At 39.5% G+C, this 20,218-nt stretch overlaps 1 protein-coding gene across 1 annotated transcript in view; it reads left to right on the top strand.

Moving 5' to 3' along the window:
* Positions 1 to 20,218, top strand: part of ppfia4 (PTPRF interacting protein alpha 4) — a 632,398-nt gene that overhangs the window by 541,738 nt on the left and 70,442 nt on the right. Inside the window, exons 11-13 of the mRNA XM_041195183.1 lie at positions 7,743 to 7,826; positions 12,012 to 12,143; positions 17,481 to 17,543. Coding sequence (XP_041051117.1) covers positions 7,743 to 7,826; positions 12,012 to 12,143; positions 17,481 to 17,543 — 279 coding nt within the window. The remainder of the gene's footprint in view (positions 1 to 7,742; positions 7,827 to 12,011; positions 12,144 to 17,480; positions 17,544 to 20,218) is intronic.

The raw sequence follows: 20,218 nt of genomic DNA, 5'->3' as shown, positions 1-20,218 counted from the left end.
TCAAAAAGGAAGGGAAATCTCATAATTAAGTCTTTAAAAACAACCTGTTAGCGTCTTGATTCAGTTACATATTTCCCATCCCTCTTTCAAAAGATTTTTGAGTTTGTACCTCTTGATTTTGGATATAAAGTTAAAAAAAATCTAGTGACATGCTTGAGTATTTTGATATACAATTTAGAGAATGAACATCTTGAGATATAAAGAGAAAGCACAGCTCTGGCTGTGACATATCATCCCTCATCTGAAAGTCAGAAGCTTAAGTAATTAAGGCTTTGTTACTCATGTCACAGTTGATCCAGATATAGAGCTTCACTTCAACCAATTCTTTAAAAACACTTTTGTTCTGATTGATTTTAAACTGTCCCTTTAAAACTGGTTGTGGATATCTCTACATGATTGAAGATGTAGTGCCTAACAGCCTTTATGGAGACATTTTATCAGGGGCCTTCAGGTGTTTAACACTTTTCTGTAACCATTTGTTACACCTCTGGGTTTTTCTCAATTGCCAGCTTAGAACAATAAAGACCTGATGTAACCAAATTTAAGTACTAAACTGCTATCATTTGGAACTTGGTGCTAATTTACAACTACAAGCCATGCTAAGTGAATAGGTAAAAGTTTCAAAAGTCCCATGGTGACCTTTGTTTCTATGATAAAAAAGTGGTAAATAGGATTTTTAAAGGAACTCCCTCCATTTCCTTATAGCTTTTCTAGTTGTCTCTACATAAAAATGACTCAGATGACCTGTTAACAAGTACTTGTCAGCTCCCATTTAGCTCACAATGCAAGTGTCACTGAAATCTGCAAGGGGCAGTTCATGTGCTAAATTCACTATGGAGCTTCAGTTGTTAACAATAATGCAGTGGTCCCATCATTATTTTGCTGCTCTATAGTTGACCCATCTGCCCTTTTTCCAAGAATGATGAAGGCAAGTTGTCTATTATTGTTTATGTTCCCTAAATCTCTGAAGTGCCTGTGACTGCCTTACAATTTATTTTCTCCAAATAATGGATTAGATTGTTTCTGTATGAGTGAGAAAGCTATAAATTCTATGCTGAATTGTATGCAATAGGAAGATGCAGGTATTGGAGAGGCAGCCATAAACAATGTGCTGTGGAGAAGGTCAGTAAGTTCCTTTATATGTGAGAGTCATAAACAGATATGAATACAGTGGTGCTGCAGCAAATAATATTACAGTAATAAAAATAGATGTTTCAAGAATTTTCTTATTGTAACATTGGCCCTGAACTACTAAATTGAACACAAGACCAAAGTTTACATGGAAATAAAGCTCTTACTTTGTTCTTCCGTACTCCTCTTCCTTTCCCAATCTGCCCTTTTTATACTTTAATTATCTTCTCTCCTTCCTATTTCAGCACTTATTGAACATATTCAAACCCTTTTCTCCTATTATTTTAAATTTGAAATGTTAATTTACTTGGACCCTTTTCCTTCTAATCCAGACATTGACATTTCCTCCTCCTCCACAAACACAAAAAAAAAACTGAGAAAAACAAGCTTTTGCATCTGATTTTCCAACTAACAAAAAGCCTTATCTATAAAGGTTGGGTGGTCACCAATACTCCCTGCAATTTTTTTTTGCTGTACATGCTACTTTTTCAATATACAGTACCTTGAACTTTTTCTTGCTGGTGCACACATGCAATATTTAATTTGCAACAAGGCCTGCAAGGGAATTCTTACCGTTGCTAGGTGATCACGCATGCGCCCAGCTTCGTGGGAACTTTGGTGAGCATGTTGTCAGGTCAGTCTTTGAAACAAAATTGTCCCTCAACCAGGAAATACTGGCTGCAAACGAGTAAACGTGTCAGCAGGGTATACATTCAGCAGGATGTACTGCTGCAACTCCCAAATTCCTGAGCTTCACCATCAGACAGACAAGGCTGCAGGAGCATGGATAGACTGTCACTTAGGAGTTCCTTTCCAAGTCACACACCATCCTGACTTAAACACACATTGCCATCAAAATCCTGGAACTGTCTTCCTAACAGTATTGTAGGAGTACCTCCACCCCACAACACTTAAGATTCAGCAAGGTGTATTCAGAATTAGAACTACTCATACTGTTCAAATGGACTCCTTTACTTTCCTTCCAGACTGCCTATACTAGTACATTTGTGTATAGTAGCCTTAAGTAGACAAAATACACAATGCAATTTTCAATACACTGTATTACAAATGTTAGAGAGTTGGCTCACCACCATCTTTCCAAGGGCTATTAGGAAAGGGCAATAAATGCTAGCCTCGCCAGTACACTCATATCTTGAGAATTAACATGATAGATGTTCTAATATTCTAACAGCATCTGAAAGAATAAATACCACATGATAGTGGATTCACAGATTATTCTGTGTTTTAAAGCTGATAATTTTTTGAAGATTTGTTCTTAATTATATTGGGAATTGTTGCGGTGCCTAAAACTAGTGAAACATTTTTGTTAAGTGAGTTACAGTGAAGTTCAGTTTCTCAATTACATTTATACCATTTCACTTTAATTTGCATTATATTTGTTGTATATTTATTAACAGGAAAATCTTTGTGGAGAAAAAAAGATGAAAGAAGCTTCCATATTTAAGAAGTTGATTGTTACCAGAGCAAAAAGCTTGACACCCAACCTCAAAGTGCTTGATGCTTATTGCTTTTGTGCTGATGCCTGAACCTTTGTTGTTAAGTGAACATTAATTTAAATTCTTGTACAGTATCTGAAATTGGATAGCTCTTTCAAAGAGCTGGCACAGGCATAATAGGCTGAATGGCCTCCTCCTTTCCAGGGGATTCTATGCTTCCAATAAACCCATTTCATCCTGGCATGCTCTATCCAAGCCATTATAGTTTAGAGCCTTGTTAATTTAATCAGAGTAAACACTTCTATATTTATAACAGAAATTGATTTGCACAGCTTTCATACATCAGTTGTTAGCCATGCAATCAATTCACCTCATTTTCTTTCTGCATCTAAAACTTGTTGGCATTGGCCCTTGGTAAAATCTGTACTAAATGTTTGATGATAACCACAGACTTAGAAAATACTCGACCACTATCTGTAGAGATAACAGACAAGGTAAACATTCTAAGAATTTGCACCGTTAACTAAATTATTCTCCCTCCAGCTGCTGATTGATCTGCTCAGCATTTTAGTTTCAAGTTTCTAGTCTTTGCAACATTTTATTTTTTCCCTTTCTATTCTGCAGGGTTTTGGTTCAAAATCTGTCATTACTTATTTCTTGTTTTGCTTTATTTTGGACATCACTATAGGTCAACTGACAGGATTAAATACAAATGCTGTGTATGTTTAGGATAGAGCAGAATCTGTTGGGAAGACAGCAGGGCTTTTAATACCTGTTGCAGAAACTATTGCAATTCTGAAGTGGGGTTTTGAGTTGGATCTAGTTACTGTAAATTTTAATCACAAAAATGTCATTGTTAGTGAAGTTTTTGGGAAGAAACAGTAAGATTCAGCAAGGTGCATTCAGAACCAGAACTGCATATGCTGTTAAAATGTGGGTTTACTTACGTCTCTTTCTAGACTCCCTCTGCTGGTACATGTGTATATAGTAGCCTTAAGTAGGCAAAATGCACAATGCAATGTCACCCTGAAGGATAGAGGAGCTTATGGACTTTTCTCTCCTAAATGACCAGCAATAGCTGCCGTTGTTAGTACTCAGCAGAAATCAGATATTATACAGGCATGTTGCTGCATGCTAAGAGGTGATTGGGGAAGGGGACAACGTTATATCTTGATGAAGGAGTGGACAGAAGGTGTGTTTTTTTAAAATTTAATTCCAAGTAGAATTCTACTTAATTGTAGATGGATTCAAGGGCAAACACCTTATTCTTTTTTAATGTAAGCAGAGACCTCTCCGCAGATGCTGTCAGACCTGCTGAGTTTTTCCAGTTATTTTTATTTTTGTTTTGGCTTTCCAGCATCCACTGATTACCTGATTATCACTGCTGAGATCTGGTGTATATAATTAATAGTCAGTGGGCTCCCTGCACAGCAGTTCCAAATGATCATTTTTAGCTAATTAAAGCCTTTGTTTGGATTGTGTTTCTCTATTTCACTTTTCAGATATTTGTATTATTTTGTCACCATCTTTGAGAACCTTGGAATCTTGAATTGCATCATGTGTGGTTAGCCACCAAACAATGTGAAGAATCATATACTCACTCCAGGTTCATCACCTGCCCAGTGTGACAATTGAGGGTCTGGTTCTGAGTGACCACCAACAGTTCTGTTGCTAAACTAAAAGTGAACGTGTTCCACTTGGTTCTGGGTCAAATAATGTAGAGATATTGATTATTGAAGTTATTAAGGTTTTGGATGAATCTTCATCAGCCATTAAGAAACTCTGCAAAGTTGAAGAATGATTGCAGTCTCCCCCTGCCCCTGCCTGGATTGGGGCTTGCAAAGGTAACAATCTTAGTTCACATAGTTCAAAATCTTCATGATTTGCTAATTTCCCCATTTTGATGGAGAGAATGACTGTACTTTGTTGCTTTTGAGAGGATAAAGTGATACCTATTATGGTGAAAGTGGAAGGATGCCATTTTTGTAAATTTAAAATTCAGAAAGTAACATTTTGGACTATAGTATACGAGTAATTTGAGACATGAAGGAGTTAGAAAAGGAGATAGAAATTAAGATAAAGAAGAAAAAGTGTGCTAATGACAGGTATCAGATGGAAAATACAGTTGAGAGCCAAGCTGAATACAGAAGTTTCAGAGGAGAGGTGAAAGTAGCAAATAAGAGAAGCGAAGAGGGATTATGAGAAGAGGGGGATCCAAAGTCTTCTCTAGACACAAAAGTTGTAAAAGGGTGATAAAAGGAGGAGTAGGGCTGATTAGGGACCTAAAAGGGGTTTTACACATGGAGACAGGGGCATGGCGGAGGTAGTAAATGAATACTTCATATCTGTCTCTACCAAGGAGGTAGATGCTACCCAGACCATGGTGACAGATGAGGAAACTCTGTCACTAGAAGGGTTCAAAATTGATAAGGAGGAGGTATTGGATAAACTGTCAGTACTTAAAGTTGACAAGACACTGGGACCGGATAAGATACATCCAAGAATATTGAAGGAAGTGAGAGTGGAAATTGCAGGGACACTGGCCATAACCCTTCAGTCTTCCCTAGACTCAGGGGAAGTGCCAGAGGACTGGCGAATTGCAAATACCTTTATTCAAAAAAGGTTGTAAGGATAAGCCCAGCAATTACAGACCAGTCAGTTTAACTTCAGTGGTGGGCAAGATCCTAGAAATAATTATTCAGGATAGAATTAATAGCCATATGGAAAAAATGTGGGTTGATTAGAAAGAGCCAGCATGGATTTCTTAAGGGAGATTTGTATTTAACTAATTTGCTGGAGTTTTTGAAGAGGTAACAGAGGGTTGATGAGAGGAATGCTGTTGATGTGGTGTATATGGACTTCCAAAAGGCATTCAATACAGTGCTGCACAACTGACTTGTGAGAAAAGTTATAGCTCATGGAATGAAAGGGACAGCAGCAATGAGGATACAAAATTGGCTGAGTAATAGAAAACAGCGAGAATTGGTAATGGATATTTTTTGGGCTGGAGGAAGGCTTGAAGTGGAGTCTCTTGGGGTTGGTATTGGGGCCCTTGCTTTTCCTGATACATATTAATGATCTAGATCTTGGTGTGCAGGGGACAATTTCAAAGTTTGTGGATGATACAAAACTTGGAAGCACTATAAACTGTAAGGAGGACAATGTAGAACTTCAAAAGTACATAGACAAGTTGGCAGAGTGGGCAGAGAGATGGCAGATGAGGTTCAATGCAGAGAGTTGTGAGGTGTTGCATTTTGGTAGGAAGAACATGGAGAGCCAATATAAAATAAAGGGTACAACATTAAAGGGTGTGCAGAAGCAGAGGGACCTCGATGTATATGTGCATAAATCATTGAAGATGGCAAGACAGGTGAAGAGAGCAGTGATAAAGTACACGGTATCCTAGGCTTAATTAATAGGGACGTAGAACATTAGAGCAAGAAAGTTATGTTGAACTTGTACAGGATGCTAGTTAGACCTTAGCTGGAGTATTGTGTACAGTTCTGGATGCCACATTTTAAGAAGGATGTGAACACGTTGGAGAGAGTGCCGAAGAGGTTTACAAAAATGGTTCCAGGGATGAGAAACTTCAATTATGAAGATAGATTGGCGAGGTTGGGACTGTTCTTCTTGGAGAGGAGACAGCTAAGAGGAGATATGATAGAGGTGCTCAAAATCATGAGGGGGCTTGACAGAGTAGATAGGTAGAAACTGTTCCTGCTTGTAAAAGCATCAAGAACAAGAGGGCACAGATTTAAAGTGATTTGCAAAAGAAGCAAATGCGATGTGAGAAAAATCTTTTTCACACAGCGAGTGGTTTGGGTCTGGAATGCACTACCTGGAAGTGTGGTAGAGGTAGGTTCAACTGAGGCATTCTTGAGAGCATTTGATGATTATTTAAATAGAAACAATGTGCAGGGTTACGGGGAGAAGGCAGGAGAATGGCACTGAGTCATAATACTCATTCAGAGAGCTGGTGCAGACACGATGAGCTGAATTATCTCCTTCTGTACCGTAACAATTCTTTGTTTCTGTGATATGACTAATGACAGACATGACTTGTTTGTGAGGATGTAACGTTGATCTTATGATTCCCAAAGCTTTCTGCGACTGAGGCTTCATCTTGCCTCATCTGTTGTCGACTCATTGATAAATGATTGATTGCCGCGATTGGTCAACAGTTCTATAATTGTACCATGTGATGATCAGAATAGTAAAAAGCAAACTAGATGTGTTCAGATGTGGTCCCTCTACCTGTGGACTTTAGGCATGGTACTTGGTTAGTAGACAGAATGTAGACATACTCTGATCTCTGCTTAACACTTATTTATCAGAATTGCCTCCAAACAGGTTATAGAAAGGCATGTTGCACCTAGGCATGGTTTTCAAACCTCTCGAGAGAAAGTCTAACACATGACTGACTGATGGCAATGACATATCATCATCTACGCCATACATTCACATATCCCATCTGTTGACCCTTTATGCTACAAGGTGGACCATGGTCCTCTTCTGTTTAGCAATTCCCATGTTCCTATGTACAGTAGTGAACCTTCCTCCAGAGCACAAGTGGAAACTGGACATAAAGTAAGTTCCTGCTCTACTGGAAATCTGTGGTTTGGAGCAGTTCCTCAGAGGGTGGAACATTTGAAGCTGTTTTGAAGACAAATCACAAATTTAATTGAAGGGTTAGAGGTCTTATGCATAAGTAACCTTCAAAGTGAGTAGGTGCAGGATATATAGAGTTAATTTGCCTTGCTTTTCCCCAACAATATTGGCTCACCTTTAAGTCAAATGTCTGTTCAAGTGAACAGATAAAGCTGAAAGAGGTTATGCAGTTTCCATATTGTTGTGCTACTGTGCAGCTTGGTGAGATTATAATTGTTCTCTATAATGAGGACCATTTTGAAATGACTTGGAAATGCTGAATAATTTGATGATGTGCCCTAAGTAATTTGTCCTAAAACTGAAATTTGTGAAAATATTTTTCTTCGGTACACATTGATAGGATTTGATTCAGTGTACTGTCTTGAAGCCATGGTCAGTTAAGATGATGGAGCACCTCCAATCTCTGCAAACTCTGCAGCAGGCATCTTTCACTAGGTAAAACAATCTTATGAATGGATAAAAACTTTTCACCTCCCTTTCTGTTAGGCAGAAGAAAGGCATGGGAGCATAGAAGAGCGCTTAAGACAACTGGAGAGCCAACTCGAAGAAAAAAACCAAGAGCTTGGAAGGGTAAGTTGTATAATGTTACTTACAGAAGGAAAAAAAATGGCATCTGCTGTTCTAACTGAAAATACCCTTGAGGAAATCTATAATTAAAGTATAGTACCTCATTATGTGTTAATCACTTGGCTGCCTACATATGTCAGTTTTTCATTGCTCATTTCCATTACGTTGATTATGATAGATTGGGGAATAAATATACTGATCCATTTACCATAAAGGCAAGTTTTCTATTTAGAGATAATGTTAAAGAAGATAATATAAAGATTGATTGGAGCCTCTGGCCATTTTGAAGGCATAAGCTTTTTGATAGTCTTACATAATGGTCTGTAGGTAATACTAGGGCCACGTGAAATGTAAGGACACATTGGTGATCTTGATAGAACAGCTTGTTAGCTAGCTCAATCTGTAGCATTCACCACAAGGTTGGTCACAAGTAGGGCACTTTGCTGCACCTATGTGAAACCCACACCTTGAGAAGGTGCTGATTGATGGTAACTAGTTTTACAAAGAAAAGTGGGGAGCAGAAATAATATTGACAGGCAATCAGCAACCAAAGAGTTGTAGATAGCAGTGCTTTGGTGAATTAAATGGATGGAAGCTGACAAAAATTGAACAGCACGGTAAACAGAATGAGCAAGAATCTCAGTATTACTTAGAATAGAACACTCAGCAGCTTCTGTATGAAAAAGGCAACTCATCAGATTGTTGTTACCTTAGTTGGTCATCATTTTGAGCGTCTTGGCCCTGATGTCTTCATCCACATCAATTTGTATTCCTACAATTTCTTTTATCACAAAGCTTGGTGGGGAGGGAGCTAGGGGGTGAAGGAGGTGAACAGTAAGAAGGAAGTGAAGACATTTGGGGGAGATTGAAGATAAAATATGTATATTTTTAGAAATCTACTGAGGCAGGGACAGAGTCAGCTTGAGCATATAGTTTAGGAAAAGAATTCAAGAGAGCAATATTGGGAGCTTTCGGCAATAATGAAAATTGTACTCTGAAGTAAGACTTATCTAAGCAAGGAATAGCAATGAAAGGGGGTTTCTCAGATTGAAAAAATTGTGGTGAATAGTATTGCATTGGGGTATGTGTTGGAAAAACTCTTACTACATTCACAAAAAATCCAAACTTAGGAATTGAAGGGGAAATATAGAAACTTTCTGATGACGCCAAGGGGAGGGTTGGGTGTAACAAGTTGTCATAAAGATTGTGAAAGATTACAGGAGGACAAAGCTGATTAGCAAAATGGGCTGATGGAAGCAGGTTAAGTTTGATGTAGAAACATGTGAAATAATGAATTTTGGATGTCAGAATAGAAAAAGGAAATTTTAATTGGAGTAGAGGGACAGGGATGTGCTGATAATCCAGTTGTTACACAAAGCAGTGCAAGTAAACAAGGTCAAAAAGGACTGATTGAATCCTTAGTTTTATATGGAGAGACATAAAGTATAAACTGAGGTAATGGTGAATATATACAAGACCTTAAGCTGCAGGTACAATATTGTGAAGACTTAGAGGAGGGGTTGAAAAACCATGGAAAAGGCGGAACATGGATTCACTAGGATGCTGTCAGAAATAGGAGTCACTGGTGTGAAGATTTGAGAAGGGACTTTTTTTCTCTTGAGCTGAGAAAAGTTAGGGTTAATTTGAGGAAGATTATGAAGGGTTAAATTGAGCTTCATGATCATTACCACTGATTGGCTGGTAATGAAAGAGCACACATTTAAGATGGCCACAAAAATAATTTAAAGGGAGGTTAGAAAAAGAAGTTATTTAGAGGGAAGTTGAAATATGAAATTCTCTGCTGCCACTGTTGAATCAGAATTCCTAATTTCCATTAATAGACTCATAGACGTCTACAGCACAGAAGGAGGCCATTTGGCCCATCGTGTCCGTGATCTAACTACAATAATTCCATTTTCTAGTGCTTGGCCCATAGCCCTGGAGGCTATGGCAATGCAAGTGAATACCTAAATACTTTTTAAATGTGACTTGAGTTTATGACTTAACTACCCTTTCAGGCAGTGAATCGCAGACTCCCACCACCCTCTAGGTGAAAAAATTTCTCCTCAACTCCCCTCTTAGCCTTCTTACCTCTTACCTTAAATCTATGCCCCTCTGGCTATTGACCCCTCTACTAATGGAAAAAGTGACTTCCTATCCATGCACCTCATAATCTTATGTACCTCTACCGGGTCTCCTCTCAGCCCTCGTTGCTCCAAGGAAAGCAACCCCAGCCTATCCAATCTTTCCTTATAGCTGATTAAAAGGCAGTTCAAGGCTGGAAAAGGAATACTGATAGATATGGAATGCGAGCAAGCAGTTGGGTTAGACTAGGTCATGTGGAGAAAATCACTGGAGCAAACTTGATGGGCTGAATGACTTGTTTTTATGATGTAACTTTATGATTCATGAATTTCCATGATCGAACCATATTTTTTTGCATTGTTTCTCAATAGGGCAGAGCAGTGCTATGGATAAAGTGAGCTTTTCATGAGATTAATAATGTTTTGCTACCAATCTGCTGATATGTCAGCTAAATTGTGAGTCAGATTTCTCTGAAGAAATAGGATACAGATCCTAAATTGAAGTTGAGAATTTGTTTACATGTTGTTCAATATCACACAAATTTAGTTAACATGACATGTTAAAAAAAAAACCCTGTGCTTTTGAGATAAAAAAAGTCCCAAAATTAAGATACCTTACTGAGTTTCACTCTACCTCAAATACCATGACTTTCTTCCACAGATTCTGTCTCACTGGCTGAGCATTTTCTGTTTTTATTTCAGATTTCCAGTATCTGCAGAGTTTTTGCTTTTGACCTATTTGCGATTTTGTTTGCTCAGGAAGCTGTTTACAATTGAGTTACCAGAGAGACAGAGCAGTAGGTCATTGTCAACACATACAACAATAAACTATTACTAAAGAGACAGAGCAATAGATCATTATCAGTGAACTTCAACAATCAACTGTCACAAGCTCGGCTCTCTCCAAAGCTCACTTTGTGCATAGACTATTGAATTTATCATTATTCAAAAGCGAAATTAGCCATAGGTGTAAGTATTTTTCACCTTAAAAGCAAATCAATTTTGGTAACATCCATACTCCACGTACTGGTGTATTCCTCTGGGCATATTTACTTCACAGACTTTTGAACCATTTGGATCATCTCCATGATATAACTGAGTCAATCTGCGGTGTCTGACTTCGGCTTTGCTTTAAATTTAAATTTTAAATTCTGTTTTCATACTGCGCAATCTATACTTATTAAACTTGCGGCCATATCCAAAATGCAAAGAGAAGACAAAAGGAAAAAGGTTTTACTATGGGTTAATGGTATAGGACACGTTACATTAACGATTAACGAGAAGAAAGTAAAGTTGAAGCGTAAGAAAAAGCAGAGTAAATGAGAGAGAATTGATTTTCTTTATTTCAGTGTCGCTGGCAAGGACCATTTGTTGCCCATCTCTAATTGTCCTTGAACTGAGTGGCTTGCTAGGCTATTTCAGAGGGCAGTTAAGAGTCAACGCATTGCTATGGGTCTGAAGTCATATATTGGCCAGACCGGGTAAGGATGGCAGATTTCCTTCCCTAAAGGACATTAATGAACCGGATGGGTTTTTCTGACAAAAGAGTGCCAGTTGTCATGGTCACTATTACTAAGACTAGGTTTATATTCCAGATTTATTAATTGAATTCAAATTCAATTAGCTGTCATGCTAGGATTTGAACTCATGCCCCCAGAGCATTAGCCTGGACCTCTGGATTGCTAATCCAGTGAGAATACCACTATACCACTTTCTTCCCCCAAGGCTGAGAAGAATTTATAATTTTTTTAGAATAGTATTTGTTCATATTTTCTGGGTTAAGATTGCAGTAATAAAGCTACACCTGACTATGTTATAACTTTATTATAATTATAGTGTTTCGATCAAGGGTACAGCAGCATAGTTGTTATAATATTGGACCAACAACCCAAAGATGGTGGGTAATGGTAAATTGTGAAGCTGAATTATATAAATTTCATTTATTGGCTGATACTAGAGACAATGACCAAGCAAGTCGCCAGATTGTTGTAAAGACCGAATTAGTTCTCTGGGAATGATCCGGGAAGTCGGCTTAAAGATAAGTATATATGGTATCTGGGGTTTATTTGGCTTATATTTAACCATGTCTCTAATATTACTGCAGGCTCGTCAACGAGAAAAGATGAACGAAGAGCACAACAAACGCCTGTCAGACACAGTGGATCGACTGCTGTCAGAATCAAATGAAAGGCTCCAGCTCCACCTGAAAGAACGAATGGCTGCTCTTGAAGAGAAAGTAGGTGGAGAAGGTTCTCAAAGTGCCCAGTGTTGGAGGGATGGGAGGGGCTGGTACATGAAACATTGTCCTTTTATCAGATTCTGAAATTGATGTGATCAGCAAGAAGGCCTGCACTTTCAAAATTGACTTCAAAGTTGAACATCAACCTTAATGTAAATATAAAGCAAAAAAAATCACCTCTTCAAACTCATAACATCCCTCGCATTGATCACAATGCATGAAGCAAGTTTTATCTCTATGAGAGGAGAAGTGAATTATCTTGGGGAGATGACAGTTTGAAAGCAAGCAACCTGTACTGACTAATATAGATAGCACTATTTTAGCAGTGGAGAAACAAAGACAAGCAAAACAACAATGAATTATTTGCCCATAGATTTGACATTAAACTTTGTATGCCGTACGTTTGCGAGCAGCAGAATAATGAAGATTAGATGGATTGATTGATGATCAGTCTGCAATGAATTGTGTTTGAATTCTGAGCCCTATTTCCCTAGCTGTATATGGTTTGCAAACCACATTTGATGTGACCAAGGGCAGCACTCAAAGTCTGACAATGCTATAATGGTAAAGTATCATGGACATTGAGTAGTCAAATTCAGATTGACCAGGGTGTCATCCACAACACCAGGAATACAATTCTGTATAACCTGGGGAATGCCAATCTATGCCATGAAAGCAGAGTTAAAGGTTTGTACCGGAAGCTTAGATAGTTCATTTGACAGGCATCTGTTGCCATGATTAAGTCAGACACACTCTTCATTTGTTCAAGCATATCACTTCCAGTTCCAGCAGTAGTAGTGGCACATGGCATCTAGTGGTTATATTATGATACTGCAAATGCCTGACAATTCCTAGATCACAATAGGCATTAGAAATATTGAAATTTGAGTTTGATGACAACCAGTTCTTCCACAAAAAGTCAGAACTGTTTAACTTTCGGGTAATTATTTACATTGGATGGCATGGTTTTAGATAATAGGGACCATTTTTAGCATCTCTCAAACACCCTTTATGACATGCATAATCTAGTCCCAATCAGATTACAAAGCAGGTTAACTATTATTGACACAGTATCGATCATGGCAAGATCTGTCCTGGAGCATGAAGTGCAGTTTTGATAAGCTTGCCTCAAAGGAGTGAGTTACATCAATAATTCAGAGAAGAAGGAAAAGAAGGGTAAAGACGAAACAGGCTTTCAAAATAATGAAAGGTAAGACAGGGCTAAAGTGAACAAACTATTTACACAATGGGCATATCTTGGATGAGAGAACAAGTCCATAATTTGTAAGCTTTGATCAAGATTGTAGATTTGGAAAAAAAATTCTTTTCAGGCTCCAAGTGACAGTCCGTGATTCAAGGTCAATGATCAGCTCCACGAGGGGAGCAGGATCGATAACTGCTGAGAAGGGGGATAGAAGGTTATAAAGATATTGATTCTTCATTCCTTTGGAATGGTGCAAGAAGGAATTTGGTGGATTTTGAAGGAGAGGATCAGTAGATGGTATCAGCTGTCTTGGATTCAAGATATTGAATGTTTCCCATTCCAGATTTTATTAGATTTTAACTAACAAAATAGGCTATCATAATTTTCTGCCCTAGGTGCTTCATTGACCCAGGTTTCTCAGAATGTTGTTCACCTTGTCACCATGGTGATAAGAGTTGGTCTCATTAGCATACTTTATACTAAAAGAGTGTCAACCAAAAAAATTATGAATAGTGATAGAACTCTAATAGGCACTCCCCAGCTCTGCTTCTCATCTTTTCTATTAACTGCTGTATTGTCTCCTTTTTATTAAACCACCTCACAATCCACCTGCTAATTTTCTGTTAATTCTTGGTCTAACATCATTTGATTCTCACGTGAAAAGTTAAGCATATTATACCCACTCATTTTGTTGCCTCACTAAAGAATTCCATAAAAATGGGTACCATTGGTTTCTGGTATTCCCTACACTAGAAATGGAGCAGACTTGTGAAATGGCAAAGCAGGTTTAAATTATAAGCCCATATTATGACCCCAGGCATTAATATAAACAACCCAAACTGCTTTTATCCCCGATTCATGATCATCTTTAAATTCAGACTGGTGGAGGAGCATTTAAAGACTGAATTGAACAGCCATCCTAACACAGCTTATATTTGGCCCATCTCTAAAACGATATGGACTTCAACTTCATCCCATCAAGCAGAGCAGGAATTAACCAATAGTCTTCATTTTAATGACATGGGCACACTGTAACATTCTGGCAATAACACAATAAAGTATTGTGCTGCTTTATCTAATTAACTATAATATGATGGCTAATTCAGTAAATGGTAATCCTGTTCTATAATTGATGAGTTCTCAGTTCCCAGGGGATTACTATATATATGGTGCTATCAGATACAAACAGAGTCTTCTTGAGCTTTTAGAATTATTGCAGCTACAGGTGGTGCTGTCAGCAGAATGATGCCTGACCAAATGATTTCTATTGGTTCGGACCTAATGTAACATGATGATGACCAAGCAAGCCAGTGTTACTGAAGAAGATTTCAGCGCTCCTCCACCCCCCACTGAGCCCTAATTTTACCCCCCATCCCCATTCCCCTAATTGAAAAGATACAGGGATTCTCACCCCAATGTACGAATAATTTATCCCCAATCACAGTTCCCACCAAGCAAAAATATGGATTTCTGAAACTTCCCCTGACTCGTCCCCTACAAACAGGAATTTCAGACTTTAACCCCAACTGCCTTCCCCCAAACCACACGATCCCCCCGCCCCCCACAACCCCTGACCAGTCTAAGCCCCAAGCAATATTTTGGCCTTTAACATCTCATAAATTAAAATAATCGTGTCCAGCCAAACCTTTGGCCCTAACTCACCACCCTTCCCCACCACCCCAATCCCATTCAGCAAGTGTTGGGCCCATTTCCTCCTCTCCCTCTGAGGGGCAAGACTTATGCCCCCCCACCCCCGCCAACCCCCATCCATCCGATGAATAAGATTTGAACTCTCTGCCTTCCACTCTGCTGCTGGTTGCATTTCCTCTTTCAACACACACATTGGCTGTTACTCCCTCAGCTGCTATTGGCTATTACTCCCTCAGCTGCTAACTCTGCAGTGTCTGCAGTTGTCACTAACCAACCCTCTCCCCCCCTCCACATCCCACCCACACAGGATACCCTTACCTCTTTACAGTAACCAACTTCTATCTTGAGTGCATATTCCACCTGTGTTATTTCTTTCCGACCCCTATTTCTCTTCCTCTTACTCCTGCTAATCTGAAATCTCCTTCCTGAGTTATTCCTTAATTTGCTCCTCCTCATCCTCTGTTTCCATTCACTGTTCTTTACTTGCTTCCTCTTGATTCAGCTCCCACTCTCTTCTCCCTATCTTCCTCTGCCCTTTCCCATTCCCTGCTCACTTCTCTTCCATTCCACACCTCTTCCCATTTCCCCTTCCTTTTTCCTCTCCCTTTTTATTTCCATCCTCATCTCAATTTGCCACCTTGCTTCCATGAGCCCTATTCCCGAACACTGCTTAACTCAAATAAAATTACCTTGACCATGAGGGATTGGCAAAGTTCATTGATAAGAAAGTGAAATGCAAGAATAAAGTATCATTGATTGACATTGATGTTCTTCATAATGTCTTGCCAAATTTAGTATTGACTGAGACTTAATCTTTGATCCTACCCTTCAATTGTTTAGGCTGCTTCTCTAGTATGACAGTTCGGTGCACACATGGACATACAATGGGCCTTTAACATCCCAAGGCATTTCACAGAAGTATAACCAGACAAAAATGAAAGAGCCAAATAAGGAGTTATTCGGATACAAGACCCAAAGGTTGGATGAAGAGCTGGTTCTTCATGGGGGAGAGAGGGAAGTGGAGAGGCTTAGGCTGGGAATTTCAGAACTTAAGATCTAGACACCCGAAGTGATGGCTACCATTGGTAGGACAAAGGATGCGCAAGAGGCCAGGGTTGGAGGAACACAGAGTTCTTGAAGAGTTGCAGGGCTGGAGAAGTGCAGAGATCCGAAAGGGCAAGACCATGAAGAGACTTAAACATGAGGATGAAGAATTTAAATTTGAGGAGCTGAGACACCAGACGCTAATGTATGTCAGAGCGCACGAGTGATGAGACCAAGGATATGGACAGCAAAGTTTTGGGTAATCTGAGGTTTATGGAAAGTGGAGGATGGGAGGCCAGCATTGGAATAGTCGCACCTGGAAGTAACAAAGGCGACGGCGCAGGTTTTGGCAGCAGATGATCTGAGGCAAGGGCAGCTATGGCTCACATTATGGAGGCAGAAGTAGGCGATCTTTATGAAATAAAAATAGAAGGTGCTGGAAATACTCAGCAGATCCAGCAGCATCTGTGAAGAGAGAAACAGGGTTGACATTTCAAGTCAACTGTTGCTCTGAGGGGTTCCACAGAAGTCATGTTTGACTCGAAACATATTAACTGTGTTTCTGTCTCCACAGATGCTGCCAAACCTGCTGAGTATTTCCATCACTTCCTGTTTTTATTTCAGATTTCCAGCATCTGCAGCATTTTTCTTTAATTCTGGTGACCTTTATGAAGTAAGACAATGTACGGTCAGCAACTCGATTTGTGTCAAATAAGATGCCAAAGTTGCGACAGTCTGGTTTCAACCGGAGACAGTGAGCCAGGAGGGGAGTGGAATTGATGATGAATGTACGGATTTTGCAGCAGAGGCAGAAGAAGATGACTTCAGTGTTCCCAGTATTTATCTTTGGGAAATAGTGGTTTATCCAGGAATGGATGTCAGACGAGAACTTTTTTAAATCACTGTTGAGTCTCATGGACAAGGTGAGCTCAAAGAGGGGATGAGAGATAAAGTAATTACAAAGCATTGCGGTTTTGAGGCTTGGGCAGAGGAGAACTTTGAGGAAGCTTTGACTTGGGCAAGGGAAAAGGAGAAAATATGGCACAGGCAGCAGATTGAGTGGCTTTAATCTTAGTGACAAAGAAATCTGGGAGCCTTCACATTTTGTTGCAGGGGGTGACAGTGCATTATCTTTGCTTTCCAGGAATATCCTGAAGCATAATTTCCTGTTACTAAGGTTAATGGCTAGAGCAGTTATGATTGATAGGAGCATGTATTTCAATGTCAGTGAACTGATCACACTGCCCAATACTCCAGGGTACATTGCTATTTACACAATGTGCTTAGACAGCGGTGGTGTTTGTCTGTTTGATTTCATTCTCCCACAATATTGACCCTCCAGTTAAATATACATTACAAATAGTCTAAAGTAACTGTGTTTTGATGGCATACCGCCATCTCTTAAATTCTCTTCTCTGCTTTTATTCTCTTTCCAGAATACATTAATACAAGAAGTGGAAAGTACAAGAAAACAACTTGAAGAATATCATCAGGACAAGGTGCAGGTCTCAGTGAGCCTTTGTGTAGTGGGGACATGTCAATACTTGCCTTTTGTTTTCATTGTATGTTATCCCTTGTTTGCTTGATTAGAGTAGAGTTGTACTATTAACAAGGTGACATACACGCCTGTGGAACCTTGGAGCTTCACCTTGTGAAGTTGTTTTATTTCCTCCCCTTGATTGCCACCAATGTAGGCCACAGAAGTGCTGAGCACCAAGGTGGCTGCACAAACACCAACATCTGTATTTCTATAGCACCTTTAACGTCTTTGGCGAGTTGTGGGGTTGGAGGAGATTATAAACATAAGGAGGGGCAAGGCTTGGAGAGATTTGGAAACAAGGATGAAAATTTTAAAATCGGATCACTCCTTAACCAGGAGCTATTGGAGGTCATGAGCAGAAGGGGTAATGGGTGAGTGGGACTTTTTGTAACTTAGGACACCGGTAGTAATGCTTTGGATGGCCTCTAGTTTTTAGAGGGTTGAATTTGGGAGGACAGCTAGGAATGCATTGGAATAGTCAAGTCTAGAAATAATTAAATGCATCAATGAAAGTTGCAGCAATACATGAGCTGAAGCAAGGCAGAACAGCGCTATGTTGCAGAGTAGGAAATTGGTCTTGGTAATTATGTGGATGTGCAGTTGAAAGATCATCTCAGGGTCGAGTATGACACCAAGGATGAGAACATGTGACTTAGCCTCAGACAATTGTCAGGAAGACTGATGGAACAGAGTTTGTAGTGGAGATTGAAGGCAATAGCTTCAGTCTTCCCAATATTTAGTTGGAGGAAGTTTCTGCTCATCCGGTAGTCTGACAAAGTGGTGGCAGTGGAGGAGTCAAGAGAGATGGTAATGAGGTCAAATTGGGTGTCATCAGCGTACATGTGGAAAATGATGCTGTGCTGTATGATGATGCTGAAAGGCTGCATGTAGGTGAGAATTAGAAGGTGGCCAAGAATAGATCCTTGAGCAACACCAGAAGTAATAGTGTGGAAGTGAGGAGAGAAGCTATTGCAAGTGCTACTCTGGCTACAATTAAATAGATAAGACTGGAATCAGGTGAGTGCAGTGAGGCACTGGAGAAGGATAGTGTGGTCAACCATGTCAGAGGCTACAGACAGGCCGAGGAGGGACACCGTCAGATAGGATGTCATTTGTGACTTTGATACGAGGCGTTTCAGTACTTTGGCAGGGGTGGAAGCCTGATGTAAGGATTTCAAACGTGGAGTTCCAGGAAAGAGGAACATGAATTATGGGAGGTGATGGCATGTTCAAGGACTTTGGGGAGAAGAGACTGGAGATGGGATGATAGTATGCAAAGAAGGCGAGTCAAGGACTGATTTTGAGAAGAGGATTGATGACGACAGATTGAAGGAGAGGGGACCGAAGGAAAGGGAACTGTTAACTAACCTTTAACAAAAGTTAACATGATCATAGAATAGCTATGCCTGCCCAAGGCCAATGTAAGCCAGATATAGCACAGTACTCGCAGCTCCTGAAATTGGTTCAACATTATAAATTTTCACTACTCCCTAGAGCTCTTTAGTAACCAATTTGGATCTATTGCTGTACATTTCAATGTAAAATATTTTCCCTTGTGATCTAATTAGTTTGATTGAAATAATATGACTCTTTAAAAAAAAGTGTACTTTTTTTCACAAGGTGCTAAAACTCTTGTCTTGAATGCTTGCTGATTTAATATTCAGACAAAGAATGGAAATACATGGCCAAGTCTCAAAACCCATTAACCTTTCTTCTGCTGACATAGCAAGTGCAGACCAGCAGCCTAGAGGTGCTTTTGCTTTTTTTAGTTACAGATTAGTTTGTAATTATTGCAACTTGACTGTACTGAGAAAACAACAGGCTTGTATTCACAATGCTGACCCCGATATCACGATGCCTGCAAACTCAGAAAATCTGAATCAAGGCATAATCGAGCTTAAATACATAAGAAGTCATTTCACTGAAAGCATCCCATATTTACACATTAGTGTGTTCTCCCCTGCTGTCTCAGTCTGTCATGTACTGAGTGGTCAGTGAATCCCCTGAATTCACTGAGAGTTGTCACGATGGGAGTGTTGTAGAAGGTTACACAAACTACATTTTTCTATATGGCGGTGCATATCCACACATTCTGCCATGTAACTTTGTTTGAGAAGCCAATGCCACATTTAAGCCTCAAGCCATATATTGTGTGTGGCCACCATGCCTGGTGCCTCTATTTTTCACCTCTCCGTTTTCATTGATCAGTGTGGCCCACAATCTTTATTTTGTTTCTTAGCATTTTCCAGTGGCAGCCTGTTGAAAGTCACTTCTGATAAACCATATCATTACAGGTAATGTTGCCTAATTTCTCTGCTTTCCCTGCACAACAGGGCAGCCACATTTAAAGTATGCAGAGTGCTTTCAAGAAAAAGTGTTTTTTTATTTGATAGCTAACTGTTGTACATATGAATGTTAATCCGTTGAGAGAGCACTAGGCATCATGGATTAAAATCAGCACCTGCATTTTCATAAGAGCGTCTGCACTGTGATCAACTGAGCATGAATCACTGCTCTGGCCTCAACAGTGTGCCAGCTTTCCAGGGTATGGGACCATGGCCCTGAACTTAATCATTTCTCCTTGCAGGCAGGGAGTTTTATTAGTTCATGCAACTCATTCTTTAAATGGTTAAC

This window comes from Carcharodon carcharias, chromosome 9, assembly GCF_017639515.1.
Source record: "Carcharodon carcharias isolate sCarCar2 chromosome 9, sCarCar2.pri, whole genome shotgun sequence".
In the NCBI taxonomy this organism is placed as follows: domain Eukaryota; kingdom Metazoa; phylum Chordata; class Chondrichthyes; order Lamniformes; family Lamnidae; genus Carcharodon; species Carcharodon carcharias.
Note: the sequence above shows the minus strand (reverse complement) of the source record. Positions and strands in the feature narration are given on the sequence as shown.